This window comes from Monopterus albus, unplaced genomic scaffold (assembly GCF_001952655.1).
Source record: "Monopterus albus unplaced genomic scaffold, M_albus_1.0 scaffold7.1, whole genome shotgun sequence".
Lineage (NCBI taxonomy): Eukaryota > Metazoa > Chordata > Actinopteri > Synbranchiformes > Synbranchidae > Monopterus > Monopterus albus.
Genome location: NW_018127887.1, coordinates 4,951,880 through 4,971,091, shown reverse-complemented (window position 1 = coordinate 4,971,091; position 19,212 = coordinate 4,951,880). Strand labels below are relative to the sequence as shown.

The window sequence follows — 19,212 nt, the reverse complement described above, 5'->3', positions numbered from 1 at the left end:
TGAATAAATTGAAATCAAGTTCTCAAGGCTAAAGTATTACATGAATAGTGGTAACTATAGTTAGCTATAGTTTCTATTTATAGTCACCATCTTAAAGCCGGATTGTGTGTTGCAGCCGGTGCTGTGAGTAATACTCTGTTACTCCGCTTGGGGGCGGTATTGTGCCACTTTCTCCTCTTTCACGGAATATAAAGGGGCTGATGAAAAAAACAGAAAAGGAGAACTTGCATTCAATTGTCCAAGCCTAACGTCATGGAAAGAGTTACTTTGTTGCAGCGTACACAGGAATGAACCCAGAGAAATAACACTGGACCTCGATGTGTGTTGACATCTCGTAGAAGCAGATTGTTTGGTTTCCGATTCTGCTTTTTTGTGATTTTAAGGGATCGACTGAAGATGCGCAGGAACCTGTTTACAAGGAAAACGCAGCAAGTTTGAGTGTGAGAGCACCGGGCTCACAATGCGCCGGGATACCATTACTCAACCCTTTGTTTTTCTTCACGCCAGGCCACTTTGCCTTGGAAATACTGCCATCAAGGATCATTTTTTGGCTCCGTAATGAGAAACAAGTGTTGGATAAGTGATCAAGGCGAGGTTGCACTCCAGTTTCTGGGAACTAAAACCGACGCCTGTGCTTTTAGAAGAGCTTTTCGGTGAACCCAGTTTTGTTTTTTTAACCTGATGTGCTAGTGAGGTGTGTTGAAGAGGTAGAGAGTCATTTTGTTATGAGGGACCTAATATGTTATAGAGCCTTTATAGTCTAAAGTTATTTTTTAGATTTTTTAAAAGCACATTAGAGAATAAGACAACAGAGCCTCAATGGGCTGAGGATACTAGACTTTTTTAGAGGATAGTAGTAGATACTGATAGTTTTGTTGGCTTCTTTTGTGTCCACTTAGATTTATAGGTCAAATTGTGCTTTTGCACACTTGATCCAACAACTGCCATGTAATTTGAGATGAGTTTAAATATTGCAGTGCGCTAGTATCAGCATGCATCAAGACAGTGGCATTAATATAGGCTAATGCAGGCACTATGTGCATTTGAGTTTTCTGGTTTAGGACCCACTGGAGTATCAAGATGTCAGTGAAAGCCAAAGCCATCTACACTTTTCTAAGTGAAAACAAAGAGGAGATCAGTATTCAGGAGAATGAGGAACTGGTTATCTTTGATGAGAACTCAGTGGACGGCTGGTTTCAGGGGGAGAACAGTCGAGGGGAGAGGGGTCTCTTCCCAGCATCCTATGTGGAAATTATTCGCACTCGGTCAAACTCTAACATGACTGACTCCTCCATCAGCCCACCAAGCTCTTTAGGAAAGGCCTCCTACTTCCCCTCAACCCAAAACAGCCCTTCTCATTTGCAGCAGTCTTACTATGATGACGAAGATGATGATGACTGGGATGACTGGGATGACAGGTCCACAGTGGTGGAGGATGCTGACCACACTAGCAGCCCGGGGGCCAATGGACATGCCCATCAGAGCCCAATGTCTAACAACCCCAATGTGCACTACCGGGCCAAACCTCACATGGAGAGGCAGGACAGCATCTCCAGCTCCAGGAAAGGCAGCATGGTGGGCAGGAACTTGAACCGATTTTCGAGCTTTGTTCGCTCAGGAGTGGAAGCATTTGTGCTGGGTGATGTACCGATGATGGCAAAGATAGCAGAGTCATACACCATCGAGATGGGTTCCGTAGGGCCTCAGTGGAAGGAGAGCCCGCAGCCTTTCTCCTGCTCCATTGAAGACCCCACAAAACAGACAAAGTTCAAGGGCATCAAGACATACATTTCATACCGAGTCACACCGAGCCACACAGGGCGTCCCGTTTACAGGCGTTACAAACACTTTGACTGGCTGTACAACCGCTTACTGCACAAGTTCACTGTGATCTCTGTGCCTCACCTGCCTGAGAAGCAGGCGACGGGGCGATTTGAGGAAGATTTCATCGAGAAGCGTAAGAGGCGATTGATACTATGGATGAACCACATGACCAGCCATCCAGTCCTCTCCCAGTATGAAGGCTTTGAGCACTTTCTGATGTGTGCTGATGACAAACAGTGGAAACTGGGCAAGAGAAGGGCAGAGAAGGACGAGATGGTGGGTGCTCATTTCATGCTGACCCTCCAGTTCCCTAAAGAGCACCAGGACCTTCAGGATGTAGAGGAGCGGGTCGACACCTTCAAGGCCTTTGCTAAGAAAATGGATGACAGTGTGATGCAGCTCATGCATGTTGCCTCTGAGCTGGTGCGTAAACACCTGGGTGGGTTCAGGAAGGAGTTCCAGCGGCTGGGAAATGCCTTCCAGTCTATCAGCCAGGCCTTCATGCTGGACCCTCCCCACAGCTCAGAAGCCCTCAACAGCGCCATCTCCCATACTGGCCGCACCTATGAGAACATTGGAGAGTTGTTTGCAGAGCAACCTAAGTACGACCTCTTCCATATGCTGGACAAGCTGTCACTCTACCAAGGCCTGCTGGCTAACTTCCCAGACATTATTCATCTACAGAAAGGTAATGAACTCTCCCGTGAGTAGTTTCAGTGTGTGTTGAGTTTCTCTGATGCCCTAATGGATGTAAACCCCATTAAAGGGAAATAACAAGTAAGAAAAATATTATGATGATGATGATGATATGTCCATAATCAACACAGATGTTTGGATACATCCTCAACCTCCCATCTGTTTTCATTCCTCATCCTTCATATTTTCATTGCTTGTCCAAATCAGCTCTTCATTTAAAATAACAAAAATACTGCATAACCTTTTCCACCCACCAGGCCACACTGGGCTGAACTGAACCCAAATGTTTAGCTATAATCATCAGTACTAACTTTATAACAAGTGGAATTCTGTCTGTAGCATCTTACTGTTGAAGCAAGCAGCAGCTACAATGAGAAAGTGTTGCAAAAGCTTCAGGAATAATACACAAGGTGCCTTCTAATGGGAACAGACTCAGCTCGCTTCTCAATCTTTATTTTGTTATGGATGAGGGTGGGTCAGTTTTTGCCTCCAGCATCTCTCTTCATCACCCAGACACACACACACACACACAGTCTCAGAGGAATATTTGTTCAGAGCGTTCGCTAACAATATTTGAAGTTATTTGCTCCACCTCCTTGACCTCCCACTCACCCAGACACACACAAACTCACACTCACATACTACCACACTCTCTGGCTCTTAACAAATGCTGATGGAGTTTTACAGTCTATGCAAACAGGTGTGTAAAGAGAAGGGGGTGGAGAGAAATAATTAGAGAAATCATTTATAAATCATTATCCAGGTGCTTAGCCTGTATACTGGTCACATTATTAAGTAATTCAAAATATAACTGAAGACATAGATACATATTGCAGCCATAGAAGTATAACATTTTATAATCCAGTCTGAACATGTATCAGTGAGCTTATATTTAAGAGTAGCTATTTTTTTCATATCAGAAGCTCTAATATTACTGTTTACAATGTGTAAACTAACTAATTATAGAGTATAAAAAGTACTATTAATATTATGTCTTAAACTTTGAGCAAAAGTAAGCACAAAAATAATCTTGAGCAGGGTGAAAGAAATTTCTTTATGAACTTTTACATTTGAGAATTTGTGTATTTCATTCACATTTCAAGATGCTCAGTTTAGTTTCTTTAGACGTGGGCTACTGACCGACCACCGCGTAAAAAAGGAAGGGGGTGGGGGGTGAGGATAACAGTGCACGTTTTCAGACAATCTCGTCAGGAGACGATATCTTTGTTAATAGACGTTAACCTGGGTTGTTCACACATGAAGTGTCACAGATTGTTGTGTAAGGAAAGAAAAAGAAGCGCTGGACAGAGACGTGCACCTAGCCAGCCAAGGCGTGAAGTAGATGTGAATGTCAGAACCTTGGCTTGGAAAATAACTGAAAAACATTCATGACATCACAGCTGTTGTGCAAACACGTGCCTATACTCTGAGTGTCTACTTTCTTTTCAAAATCATTGAATCGTTGTCGTTGGAATTCTGTAGGTGCAGATTCAGTCTGGGCCTGGTAGCTAAATACCTTTTGAAGCAATGAATCGCAGATCCCCCATGGGAAGCAGGGAAAATCTTAGAAAGGAAGATAAGAGGTACAGAAAAAGACAAGATAGATGGGAAGGGTGGGAGGGTATTATGAAAAACGAAAGCACTCTGCAGGTAGAGAACAGAAGCATTCATAGGCAGGTGGCAGGGGTGTGGTCCTGCTCCTGAACTTTCGATATTCATCTTCATTCCATGTTACTCTGGGCCCTGCAATCACTACCATGTTTTTGTGAAAGCTTCCTTCCAGAATCATGCCTCTTAGTTATACGCAATGTGGCAGAATAGCTTTTATTGCCAAGAAGTGGTTCAAGGTTGTTTGCATTTATCGGTAATAAAGTTTGTCAATGCAGAATATCTCCACAGTGACAAGGAATGCTTTGAGCAAGGCTGAGATTCGCTGCTTATATTTGCCGAAAGCTCTGACATACTCCGTGACTGGAATCAGTGGCTGATTTTATCCTCTCAGCATAATGATGTTTAATCATTAACCTTATTGACCTCAGATCATAAAGCATGCCACAGTCCTGTAACAGTCATGGCTGTGTTTGTGATGGCTGATTTTCATAAAACCCCACTATTTGTTTTGCAACGCAGGTGTTAGCTGCTGGTAACCCTGTTAGAGTTTTGTCTTGGACAGTGAGAGCGCTCACATAGCAGCATTCTGTGTCAGCGCTCCACCCAAGAACAATATTAGTATACTAGAGTTAGTTCAGGGATTTAAAAAAGGAATAATGCTGTTGGTAAACGTTATCTCCTTCAAACAGCTGGTTTATTATCACAGATGTCATGCAGTGATCCAGTTTAGAATTACAGCTAGTCGCTCCACCCAGGAATAAATGAGGAAAACAAGGCCATCGGACTGGTATTGAGGGCCGAGTCTACTCAAATCACAAATATTAATTTTATTACTCAGCTAAGAGATGGTTAGCTTAGCTTAGCATTGACACTGGATGCAGGGAGAAATGCTATCTGTCCAAAGTTATCAAAACCCACTCACTGATTAACAAGCTATACTGTATATATCTGAACCATACAAACAAATGAACTTTAAGCATGTGCCAAACTAATTGTATTTCATATTGCACACAAGGAGGTTGTTAAGACAGAGGCCTTTTCCCTCTGCTGTCTTCCTTGTCGGTGCAGATAACGTCCGTTGAAGAGACTTGTGTTCTGCCGAACCCGATACAGCTGTGGCAACACTCAGAACACACAGGTCTGAGGTCAGCCTTTTTCTGGTGCACTCCTCCTCCTCTTCTTCATCTCCTCATTGCTTCTTTCCTGCTGCCTTGCCCCTTCAAAATCTGTAGGAGCTGTTTTTTATCTGTGATCCTGGTGAGCGTGTGAACTGCAGGAATGTTAACTGCCAGATGTGGTGGTAGGCAGCGACTGCACGTGGCCTTTTCTTCTAGTCTCTGCTGTCGCTCAACATGCAAATCAGTCTACCTCAACAGCTTCAACCTCTGTTTCATCATCCTCTTCACATCTGTCAGTGTCTTTTAAAGACGTATCAGAATTGTCTGTCTGGGGCGCCGTCCTGGCTTCAGCCTGGACTCCTGACGGTGCACTACAGCACTTTGAACCTCTTTCACAACTAACACCAGTTAGATCTGATCTTATTTGTATTTGTGAAGGGTTTAATCACACTGCACTGTTATAGAATAATGAGGCTTTTGTGTGAGCACTGCCAGCTACAAGTGCACTTTCTGTTACAGTTCATTTTTGTTGGCCACCTTGGCCTCTGGAATTCACGGCACCGTCTTCTGTTGAATGAATATTATAAATTATTGTAAATGATCATAAACTGAGCAGTGTTGGTCTGGTACCAATCTGGCCTGAAATATTAAATATGTATTCTCTGGTTAAGTATGGATGCACTAGTGTACCTAGCATTTGTGACAGTAACGCTGCATGCACTGTAGATTTTGTGCCTGGAAACAACTGGGACACTATTCTGAAAGGAAACCACCTCTGGAAGCCTTGAGTAATCCCTAAAGAGAACACAGTAGAGTGAAACCAGCCCGCCCTGCGGTCTTGGTATCAGTCTGATCTGATCCCTTGTTGTGTAAGATGAAATCCGAGGCACTTGCTCTGCCTGAGGTTTGGATCGTCATCTCGTGTGTCTGCAGAAGGTTGAGGAAAGTCAGGAGACGGTGACTGTGCTTGTCATTTATTTTGGGCAAACCAAAACAATGTTGAAATTCTCTATTAAATTGGACTTAAATTTGTGGGTTACTGTGAAAAGTGTTTGTGGTTTAATACCCTGATGTACAAGGTTATAAATGACAGAAAACCAAAGAAGAAGTCATGGCAAATGTTCTGTGGTACATTTATCAAAATAAAATGCACCAGACTTTAGCTGTTCTCATTTTTCTTGTCTCTTTTTCTTTGCATTTATATAGTTTTAAAGTATAGAAACAGCAGTGTTTTGTCTTTTATCCCCTTCAGCTGTTACTGATTGTGGGTTAAACCTTTTGTGATCCACACCAGAGCAGAGAATGATTCATTTTGAGAATGAGCTAGCTCCCCAGGGATGCCTTCATCACACCAGCCAGGCCTTTAATCTAGGTAAGAGGTCAGTTGTCCTCCATATGGCAGCACATCACCAACATCCAGGCTCCATCAGTTTAAAGGAAATATAGTTTGTTGCCAGATCTGAGGTAATGTGTCTGCCAAATGCCCCCTTTATCTGCACTGATAACAGAAGGTCGTCTAAGTTCAGAGGTTAGACATTGTGCCAGCATCCACATAGATGTCTCTTTGTGTTTTGTCTGAACAGTTCTCAATTAGTTTGATTAATAGTGATTAACAGATGTTTTAATTTGAAAGAGCAGACCAGCAGCACATAGCTTGTTTGTGTGATATGTTACCGATTAATATTCCACACACTGGTTACAAAACAGAGTGTATTGTCAAACGACAACCAGTGAAACCAGGCTTGGGTTTCAGGAACATGCAGTGGCCCAGATACGGCTGCTTTCCAATACTGACTGCTGCAATCCTCTTTGCTGACTGTGGTGTCTATGGGCAGCAAATTCTTTCTCTCTCCTGCTTGTTTACTCATAAATCTGCACAAATGCTAGGCCCTCGTCTTCACAAACACGGCCTGTCCAAATGCTGCATTCCTGTCTGCGCTGGCCCATGCAGTGTACTGCTGTTTCACACCAAAGGAGATTACAGATGCCTCCAAGAACTTGTTTTGTTAAACAGTGTCACCTCCCTCCTCTCATTAAACTGAACAGGACATGAACGAGAGGGAGAAGAGAGGAGTTAGCAAATATAGTCCAGACTAATGCCATAGCTATTCCTCTTTTTTTTTTATATTCTGTTGCACTCATGATTTTACCAGGAACTGGACAAAACATTAGCGGCACCTTTTACCTTTCGGTGATAATGCAGTCTGATGTATCATCTCCTCTAACTGTAACCTCAGTTTTAATGGAATTGAACTTCTTAAGCTAAGCATTTTAATATGTACATATATGTAAAGGCTGTATTCGGATAGACAACAGTGCAGCTTCCTCGTTTATCTCAACAAGTTTCTAGTGAAACTGTAAATGCCCCTTAAATAGAGCACTATTTTTGCCTGATGCCAGTTTGAAAGTCTGACATGGTTAGCACTTTCACCCCACAAATGGAGCCTTCGTTATGTATTTTGCATGACTGTCCTGTGTCAGTGTGTTCTGGTTTCTTCCCACAGTATAAAGCACGCAGATTAGGTTAACTGGAAACCTTGCTAAGCTATGCTTGTATGTGAATGTGTTTGGCTGTCTATATGCATTAGCCCTGTAATAAACCCGTTCCCTGTCTTGACACATACTGAGACTCATGCAAGAGACACCAGGAAAACAGACAAGGAACAGGAAAAGCAGTTTAGAACACAGATGGATGGATGGCTTCTTAGCTTGACTCTCCAAGTGCTTGCATTGTCATGAAAGAATGGAAAACAGACATATTAGCCATCTGTATTTGTTTATAATTTGATCAGTTCATTCTCTGGCATTAGTTTCACCAGTTAAAATGCTGTTTTGGCTTTGTCTGTTGAGCTAATACCATTTCTGTCTCCAGTGCAGCTAAAGTACAGAGGAAGCAGCCCAGAACTGAAACTTCACCCTCTTTGTTTCTCTGTCTCCACCTGACAAAAGTGAGGCTTTAACTGTCAGAAAGCCTCTGGGTGTCCACCAGCTGTGGCTGCTGTCATGGTAACACTGACACAATGCCTGTGGTTGGCATGGAGATGCCACCCCACGGAGGAGAGCAATGTTAGCAGTGCATTTATGTTTTGCTTTATTTTTGTTATTGTGTGACCATTACTAAACAATCATAAGGTCAGGGCAATGGAAAATCCTTGTTATTGGACCAATTATTTGAGGTTAGACATCCACATTGCAGGGATGATTTTGTGTTGTTGGCAAGGATAACAAGAATCGTGATCAGCTTTTTGTCTGCCTTTCTCAATGCATCGCAACACTTCTCATTAAACAAATGGTACACAATGAGTAAATAACGCAGCTTAACAAAAAGTTAATAATAAATTAATTTAATGTCACAGTCAGGAACAGAACAGAAAGCCTTAAGACCTGGAGGGATTTCAACTTTTGCCTCACAAAGCTTAAAGCTTAATGTTGACACCGGTCGTACTTGAAGTTACAGATGACAGATTTTTAATACCTGAACTTTGTTAGGCTAGCTGAGTTTGAAAAGCTGATTCAGAACTCTTAACAAAGCAGCTCATTTGGTTCCAAATCCCAAATATTTTTACTCATCTTTTAGTCCAACTTTTGATTTAACTGTGACAACACCCATTTAGGGAACCTGAATAAATAAATCCCTCTACAGAGCAACACTGTGACATAAACAGTAGTGGTAATGAATTACACATCCCTTCAGGATTAGTGCCGAGTATATCACTCTTAATAAACAAGCATGATAGCAACATGTCTGCCACGAGCACTGATTTATAACACCATCTGTGTCAATGTGAAGTATGTAGATTTAGACTAGTTTGCCTATACACGTAAAAGGTAGAACATTTGTAAAAAACCGATGTGCTAAGTTACAAACATCGTCATGTTCCATATGCCACCCCTACGATGCGCAACATCTATAAAGTCCTCGCGAGTCAATATGATCCCTTGGGGTTCATCCTACCCTATACTACCAGAGCCAAGATAATTGTCAGGCATCTGTGGGACAAGCCACGCGGTTGGGACGATCCACAGCTACCACAGGAACTTTTGCAACAGTGGACAGCCTGGGAAGAAGAACTGTTAGTCCTGGCTGAAGTTACCTTGCCTCGTCCATATTTGACGAAGGACGTGGACTTAGCAGGTTGTTACCGAGAGGTTCACATCTTCTGTGATGCCTCTGAGGAGGCCTACGGCTCGGTGGCTTACATCCGGCTCACTGAAAGGCACGGAAGAGTGCATCTCTCATTCGTGATGGCTTGCTCTAGGGTCGCCCCCAAACGACTTCACTCCATGCCCCGATTAGAGCTCTGTGCCGCACTCACTGGTGCCCAGCTTTCTCAGGTACTAGAGAAGGAGCTTACACTCGAAATCCATCGAACCATCCTCTGGTCTGATTCCACAACGGTACTGACATGGCTGAGATCAGAATCCTGCCGATTCAAGGTCTTTGTTGGTACTCGTGCCGCTGAAATCCAGGAGCTGACAGACAGACATCTCTGGAAGTACGTTGACTCGGCAAGAAACCCAGCAGACAATGTGACATGAGGGAAAAGGTTGAGAGGCCTTATTGTCCCTAATAGATGGAGCAATGGACCTCCTTTCCTTCTACAACACCCTGATTCATGGCCAGAGGATCCTACTACTGACCAAGACATCACAAGGCATTCGTAAAGCTACATTCTGTGGGTTTACAACGACTACACCCGGGTCACCAATGCCAAACCTTAGTCAGTACAGGTCCTGGAGTGGTATAGTGGTTAGTTTACACATAACAGATTTCTGTATACTTTGCTCATCCAGCCTTACGTTAATATGTATTATACTTATACATACGGTAATGTGCTTATAAGGTGCATATATCTTAAATCCTTATTCATTGTGTTTGTATCCATATTATTTGCAGGAACACCACACCCACATGTAATCTTTGTATGAGAAATTGGATTAAAGGATCGTTAACTGCAACTTAAGCACCTGATTCATTCTGGGAATGTATGGCCTGGTGTTTTGGCCAACACACCGAGGTGACCATAGTGTCATAAGGACTGACCAGTGCCATAGACATTTGGAGTTTTCCTCGCTCACAACATCTGTTGAACATCTCTTTGCATGGTTTTAATTAAGAGCTTCAATTTGACCTTTGGAGATTTTGGAAATTCACTGTGTTTCTTTGAGGGCAACAGCTGCAGTTTCGGTCAGAAATGTCATGCACAAAGGAGGGTGGAGTCTGTAGAGGAAGTTGCTCTAGATTAAATATTTCTAGTAACTAATTTCCCATGCAAACTATATAGGGTGGTTCTGTTCTGAACATTCCTCACTCCTGAAGTAATGAAAAAGTAAAGAATGAAAGTTAGCCTTGAAAACAGACTGAGAGAGGATATTTGAGATGTCTGAAACTGGTTGTGAGGACATTCCAGCTCAGGCCATCAGCTCCAGCTCTGTTTTATCTGATCGCCTGCTGTAAACACTGTTAGTGTTAGCTTACTCAGCAGTGGGCTTTTCATGTTTGTGTGTCCTCAAGGCTTTTAAGGCCCGTTTTCAACACTGACAGATAAGGCAAAGTCCTCGTGACCCTGTTATACATTCTTGAATTTGTGTATCCTTGTTTTTATATATATATTTTTCTGCTTGAGTTTTTTCTCTCAAAGCCTGACTCCCCTCTCTGTTTTTAATGCTGTATCTGTTCTGCATGCTTCTCCTTTTTGGATCTGTGAAACTTTATTTCCCCCTTTTAACATCTCTTTATTCAAACTGATATACAATCACTTCCCTTTGAACAAAATGTCAGGGGAAGTAAACAACACAGCCCAGAGAAAAGGCCAGTGCTCACATGTTCCTGACTAGTGGGTTAGCTAGCTCTAGGTCTCCTGCTCCAGTAATTCACCAGTTAGCCCTGACTAGTAGTTGTGTGGGGCAACAGTGTCTGAAGACTTCAGCTGAGAGATTACATAGGTCTGTCTCTTGGATCATATGATGCAGCATTTTAAGAAGCCCTTTTTGTTTTTGCTGTTTTCATTCACCTTTTTGAGAGGATAACAGAGAACACATATCACAGCAGTTCACTGCGGTGCTTGACACAGACGTCAGACCCTACACACACACACACTCAGAGCCCTTTACAGTCACTGTTTTGTGGTGACAAGCTTCATTTGTCCTCAGTGTTTGTTTACTAGTCTGGCCAATGTGAATACATCCACTAATCTTAGTCACATTATTTTTTCCTGGTCTATTTTACAGTGAAGTGATGAGTCATTTGGGATGTGGAAGTAAAAACAAAAAGAATATTACTCCAGGTTTTCTTTGTCACTATTTGAACATTAAAGCAAATTAAGATTTTCAGACTTAAAGCATTTTAACTTTGATTGTGTTAGTATTTCAGCGCACATGAGCCTCGTTGGTGCAGTAAGCAGCGCGTCAATCTCACAATCTGAAGGCGGTACATGAGGTAAAGGCGCTTGAGTCATTGTTTGTATATGCGACTAGGAGGATGTGACATTAGAAGTGCTCCCACAGAAAAGTAACGGCAGCACAAGCAAGTCTTGGGCGGCTGTGGCTCAGGAGGTAGAGTGGGCCGTTTCCTAACCGGAGAATTAGCGGTTTGAGTTCCGGCTTGTCTCGACAACATGTCAAGTGTCCTTGAGCAAGACAGTGAACCCCCAGTTGCTCCCGGTAATAACACCGGTTTGTGAGTGCGAATGGGTGAATGGCCAAGTAGTGTGAAAGCTGTTTGAGTGTGTAGAAAAGCACTATACAAGTATAAGACCATTTACCATGAGCAATGGCTGTTTCAGTCAGTTGGTTCATTGATCCATAGCACATCATCTTAGATATGAAAACATGTCATGACCTGCCAAATATTTTGTCCTTTTGCTTTGCAGGAGAGCTATTTAGCCCAGTTCCAAGTCTTGAAGTCTTTTGTGGTTTTCTCTGCAGCAGTGAAGTCATACTAGTGGCTGTGCTTACACACATTAGCTCAGTGCTGTTTCATTCCTCACACCCACACAAATGTTTTTCATCACTATATTCATCTTAACCTCTAAAGGGAACACTTTGAAGGATCACATCTTGATTTGCAATGATGGGATCAAGTCAGTTCATCACAAATAAGAGTTACTGTGTCTAATGTCTTTGTTTTGGAAATATAGCCATTATTGCCAGAAGAACTTAAAGCTTACTAGCTACAATGATAAATGAATGTGGCTCCCTAGACAGCCATTACAGTAAAACCTCTTGTCAAACAGTTCAGCCCATGCAGTCTCAAGAAAAAGTAATGGCACTGTTTACAGTTTCCTGGGTTTCTGCATAAATATCAACAGATACAATATTCCTAAGCTGGTAAAACACAAAGAATCAGGATGTTTCATGTCAACCAAGCTACACATGCTGTGAACAAGTACAAGTAACTTAAAGAGGGACTTTCGCTCTTAAATGTCATGTTTGCTTCAAGGACAGACAATTATGATGCAGAGTCAGAGAAGCAGGGGTGCACTTCCTGCTTTCGCCCTGCAGTGACCTTGGGCCCAGGGAAGGCTGTGGGAATGAGGCATTTAGCAGATGGCCAAGTTCAGTCACCAGAGGGCTGTGCTTATAGTTAATCTCAAGTGTCCTCGGTCTTTTTCTCTCAGTATCACACTCACACATATTGTATGACTTACAGTGTTTGGTAACACAGGGTATCACAAACTGCATTCTATGTGGTAAGGTAAAGGTCGTGAGTTTAACTTGCTGAATCCTGCTAGAAAGGTTTGGTTTTAGTTGTGTTTTCATTTCCTCTGCACAGTGTTGTCCTATGTCTGTCCTCACACCCCTTTCTAATCACCTGTGGAGTACTAAAATCTATCCACCACAGACTCATGAAGCTGTCACATGTAAAATAGTCTGATTCTCTTTTTTGGACATAAAACATGTGGTAGCTGGTCTGGTTGGGCAAGATAAACAAATCTGGTGACTTTCCAGACCAATGGCCATGTATCATTGAGCATTTAATTCAAAATAAATGGGCATAAAGCTTATAGTGGTTTAGAGTGATTGGTTTTCTGCTCTTTTTTTGCTTTCTTCATGCAACTGTGCACTAAGACAGACAGACACAGAGACAGTTTCTTCCCCCAGGCTATTAAACTCATGAACAGCTAGTCCATGTTGCCCCTTTAATTGTACTTTTTACCTTTTTGTATTTATTTATTCTGTTTTTATGCTGTGCACATTGGGGGGCCATTGAGCTGGAGTTAGCTCCCCCCCAAGCCCATTATAAAGCCTCTACACCGTGAGCGTCTCTCCTTTATTGTCAGGTTTGCCAGGCTGCACCTGCCTTCTCACTCCCCTCACTCTGTTTTTGCTCCCTTACCTTGATTACGTTATCCGACACACCTGCTTCTTATCCTCTGATTACCACCAGCTGCACCTGATTAGTTCTCCCTATTTATTCCCTGCTCTACGTTCACTCCCCTGCCAGTTCTTTCTAGCGTTATCAGGCCCGTTTGTTTCCCGTTCTCATTTGCTGTATATTATCTTCACGTTTTGTCGCCCTAGCTCTGTTCCAGTCTTTAGCTCCATTGTTTCATTCCTCCTCGCCTCTGTCGCTTCTCCGGACCACGGACCTCCTCTACCCGGCTCCTTCTCCACCACGCAGGTTGATGCAGTCTCCTAACTGTATGTACAAACTCTGTTCTTCCTCAGTACTTTCCACCACGACCAGCCCATGAGTGAGTCCCAGCGTCCGCAGCCCGGTCTTCTCATCATTCAGCCACTGACTGTATTCACTTCTGCAGCTCGACACCCAGTCCCACTTCTACATGATTATTTATTTCCTTGTTATATTTCACTGTAATTAAACATAGCACTGCTTGCACTGAAGTCAGCCACCTGGGTCTGTCATATTTGTGTGACTCGCTCACCCCTGTGTTTGAGCCGATCTAACATTTATGTCCCACAGACATGCTATCTGGTGATGCACATTCTCCTCTCATGTGGAAAACAGAATACATGAATGTAGGTCAGCGCCACAGACTTGAATCCACACGCCTCCTCGCTGGAGCAGACTGGAAGTGCTTTCCCAGATTTCTGCCAGGAATTCCATACACAATCCAGGGCAGCATGAACTGACAGATACAGTTCATGGATAAGACATTACACTGCAGCATATATTTTAAGGACAGTACAACTAGCTTGTCCAAACCTGCTACACAGATTATCTGCACAGTGTTTGACCGAAACCTCCCTGCCTCCTGGCTTCAGGCTCAGGTTGAAAGAAATTCAGACAGGCTCACTAATCTGATGAAAACTGTAATGTGGCGACGTGCCACTGGGCTGCCATGTTCTCTACTTATAAAATGATGTCATGGCAGTCTGGGTGAATGTGGTTACGATGTGCTCTCATCATGCTGAAACTAGACATTTGGTATGCAATGAAACCAACATAACTGTGTGGCGTGTACCCACAGAGAAGATATTGACATAACATCACTGTAGCAGTTTTTAAAAAAAGTAATACAGATGCAAACCAAAGAGCAATAAAATAAAAGAGTAGTTTTTTTAAGACTCTATTTAACTTTTATCACATTCTGTTCTGTTCTGGGGTTTAAAGACCAAATCTTGCAGCTTTTCTCAAGGTGTCTTCAAATGATCAACAGTCCAAATCCCACAGATATTCATATCTGACACAGAAAAGCATTGAATTCTTACATTTGAGAAGACACGTCCAACTGGTTGGAGACCCGCGGTAGACTCAGAACATGCTGGAGAGATTATGTATATTTGTCCTGGGAACACCCTAGAATTCTACCAGAGGAGTTGGAAAACTTTGCCAGGGAGAGGGACGTGTGGACTACCTTGCTAAAGCTGTTGCCACTGCAACCCGATCACAGATAAGAGGAAGAAAATGTTTGGATGGATGCCTTCTGTGTTGTAGTGTTCTGTTAATCTAAGTTTGTGAAACCGTAACTATAAAATTACACTGGAACTTTGTGTTTAGACTGTTACAGTTTTTAAAGTATTGTTACTTTTTATCTTAATCCAGGTGCCTTTGCCAAGGTAAAGGAGAGCCAGCGGATGACCGATGAAGGGAAGATGGACCAAGACGAAGCCGATGGCATTAGAAAACGCTGCCGGACAGTCGGGTTTGCCCTCCAGGCAGAGATGAGCCACTTCCATCAGCGGCGAGAGGTGGACTTCAAAGACATGATGCAGGCCTACCTCAGGGAGCAGATAGCCTTTTACCAACGCGTCGTCCAGCAACTGGAGCGCACCCTGCGCATGTACGACTGTCTGTGAAGACACCAACTTGCTGCCTGGTTCGAGATGCCAAAAAGGAGGAGGAGGAGAAAGGAAAAGGGAGGTCCTAGTCTTGACCCTTTTATCATTGTCCTTTGTATTGGTCATGTTTGGTTCATTTTGAAAAGACTTACAGGTAAATGAAGCAGGAGTTACTGAAAAGACAGCCACTCAAGTTTTTTGTCTTTTTGTACGACCTACTGTACCTTTTATTTACCACACATCACATAGGCAGTGTCACAGCATATTGTTTATTTTACAGAATTTAAAGTGTTGGAGCATTAAGATAAGAAAATAGGGTTCAAATTCATATAACTGATTGTTCAGTGTAACACATTAAAACCGGTTTTATTTTGAATATGTCCCCTACTCTTCAACATAATGCACTTTGGCTTCACCAGGGACTGATTCACGTTACTTCCAATATGTAGAAAATCATTTTATTCTGGTTTATTTAACAACATCCAATAAACATTCCAGATGTTTTTAATTCAGCATTTTAGGATTTTATTAAAGTCACTTATTTTATTTTTTAATCAAAATGCAAAAAAAAGATGATACATTGTCTTTTTGATATCTTACAGGGGGGATTTCACCATCACCTCCTCTGATTGATGTTAAGGTCTCAATTGCTCAGGTTTTCACTGCATTGTTTCACTTCCTGTCAATTCCCACAGTTTATCATTTAATACAATTTACAGAGGCCTGCCTGAACCTTCCAACATGTTACTGAAACCATTTAATTTAGTTGAATTTCACGTTTTACTTTTTTCCTCAAAGTAAGTGCCTTTTATGGATCTGAAGCATTCTGATGGAATCGTATTAAACGGACAGTTTGTTTGTAGTGTGGACTGTGTTTTATAGGATGAATCGTTGAAACGAGTCTTGTTTAGACAAGTTTGCACATGTTTTTATATACTAGTGGGACATCGTGAGTGTGCACGAGTGAATGAAATGAGTCAGTAACTATGCTGATCAATTTGGTTTTCCATGGAGTAAAACAAACAAAACTGTGGCTGTATATGTAGCAGCAGGCGTATCTAGCCGAGCAATATGAAACAGAGCTGAAGTGGATGAACTGGATGTGTGAGGCAGAACATCAGCACGACATTTCTGTTTTTGCATTAGATCATTTACAAATACTTTTACTGTATTGTCAGAGTTTTATGTTTAAGAGAGTCTGAGTCAAAAAAAACACTACAATTTAATATTGATGCTGACTAGACACCAATAGAACCATGTTATGTCATTAGGAATATTTCCATACTGCAGCCATAACTTTATTGTAATGGTCTGACATTTTGGAACATTATTTGCTTTCTTGCTGTGAGACACATGAAAAGATCGATGCCACTCTCTCATCCCTGTCTGTTAAGTGTCAAGCTACAGCTAGCAACTTGTTAGCTTAGCTTAGCACAAAGACTGGAAACAAGTGTTCACATGTGACAAATCCTGCCTACCAGCTTGTCTGATATTTATTAATAAAAATGTCATATCTCATTTAAGTTATACAAAAGCCAAAGTGTAAAAATGTCCTGTTGCTATTTTACGGGGGGCTTATAACACTGTCCCTCTTCAGGATGGAGTCCAAATTATAACTATTAAACAGAACAAACAAATGAGTCATAACTTGGTAATTGTTGAGGTTTAGAGTTGCTGTTAACAAGATTTAGCTACTTTTGAACAGACCCCACATGACTCTTTCCAGTCCCTATGCTAAGTTGGGCTAAATTTATTAAATGCCTCTGCAGAGGTGAGAGTACAGCGATCTTCTCATCCAGCTCTCTGCAAGAAAGCAATGCCTATTTCCCGACATGTTGAACAGTTCCTTTCGTAATCATCCATAGATCATATTGCTTTTAATCCAGCTGTGATCACAGTGAAGTGTCACTTTCTACATTTCACTTAGAAATGTATTTAAACATTTTCCACACTGAATGGGATTTGAATGAGTATGAGGACTCAAGTCCCCTCTGTTCTATGTGACTGAGTGATTATTACTCAACAAGAGTTGTTTCAGTAACATTGCTTATCCACTTTTATGGTAACGTGCAGTTTAGATGTGACAGTTTTTAGCATCATGTCGATCTTAGAGGTTTATGTTGAGTCTGTGTTGCATTTATAAGCATTACCTCAAGAAGTGTAGGGACTGTTTTTGTGAGCTAGACGCACTTCTCCAGCAGTTCCCAGTGTTTCTGGGCTGGTTTTGAGACACTGAGTCTTCATTTTAATGGAACAGGGTGGTGTGCTTGGGCATGGAATGAAAAAATGAAATGAAAAAAGAAATTTATTTGTAATTTCTGCCTGTTGTTTAGGAGTTTCAGAATGGCGATGCAGTGTTTTTTTCTGTTACTGGTACTGCTTAGTCTATATCTGCAGCTTTTAACTCTACACTGTCTAAATGTGGTGTTATTTATGTTTGTTGCATTTTAAACAAACCTTTGCTTTTCATCCATCTGCGTTTTTATACATTTTTGCCAGCATCGCACTCATTGCAGTTTCTCCAAGACCAAAGAAGTCTGATATTTTCTAACAGGCTTCGCTTTTTTAAACTGTGGTTTTAAGTGAGATTAGATTTGCTCTCTGGTTTTGTAATTGAATCACTTCTTCTCTGAGGAAAATGTGACGAGAGCATTTGGAAAGACTAAGAAAACATTCCACAAAGAAACTGTCATGGACACCAAAGGCAAAGACAGATTTTGGACAAAAGAAAAACATGCAGGGTGCAAATGACAGAGTCAACATCCGTTTGAAAACGTGCTTGCAGCCCCAGTCAGGCACCAGGGTGATACTCTGTCCTCTCATGTCCCAATTAAAAGCCAGTCACTTTGCAAAGGTGACTGTTTCATAACATGGGTGTGTGACCTCGTGAGTTGCTATGTTTTAGTTTCAGTCTCTGAAATAGCAGATGGAGAGTTTCAGTAAGTACTTTGTCACTTGATTTAAGGGAAGGGGACCTAATAAAAGTAATGATGGTGATCACTCTCTGTCATCTTTGTGAGTTTGTGTGTCTGAAATATCAATCAGAAATCATAAAACCTGTGGGTAGCACAGCATGAACACACTGTATGTAAAGTATTATTTTCATCACGGGAATTGCTTCACATATCTGATTTACAGTAACCCTCACAATCCAAGAAAGTCATGTGAGAATGGGACCATGCACCCACTATTTCTCTCCACACTCAGTACATCAGGATGTTTGTGAACAGAATGGAGTAACATATACAAACAATTTATCCTGAATAGAACCGAAACTGTTATGATCGCTCTGGTAGGAAGGTGAGCGAGTAAAAAATGATGGACCCAGGTAGCTGACTTCGGTGCAAGAAGTGCTCAATTTATTTACAGTGATAATAACAAATATGTGTACAACCAGGTGAAGGAATACAGAGCAGAACCAGGTGTCGAGCAACAGACATGGAAAACATACAGTCAGTGATGGGATGATGAGGAGGCCGGGCTGCGGACGCTGGGATTCACTCACCGGGGCCCCCCAGGTTTGTCCGGATGTGCTTGATAGAAGGAGGTGAGAAGGGCAGGATCTAAAATAAAGGAGCGGGGAATCCAGGACCGCTCCTCCGGACCATAACCCTCCCAGTCTACCAGATATTGGAAACCCCGGACCCTAGGGCGGACATCCAGGATCTGCCTGTCTGTGTATGCAGGGCCACCGTCCACCTCCCGGGCAGGAGGAGGG

The 19,212-nt window shown here is 42.2% G+C and overlaps 1 protein-coding gene across 1 annotated transcript; it reads left to right on the top strand.

The window, feature by feature from the left end:
* The first annotated feature begins 35 nt into the window (after positions 1-35).
* On the top strand, positions 36-17,465 carry snx33 (sorting nexin 33). The gene is made up of 2 exons (XM_020622830.1): positions 36-2,512; positions 15,259-17,465. Exons 1-2 carry the CDS (start codon positions 1,081-1,083, stop codon positions 15,510-15,512), a joined length of 1,686 nt encoding a protein of 561 aa, XP_020478486.1. The 5' UTR covers positions 36-1,080; the 3' UTR covers positions 15,513-17,465.
* Positions 17,466-19,212: the final 1,747 nt, after the last annotated feature.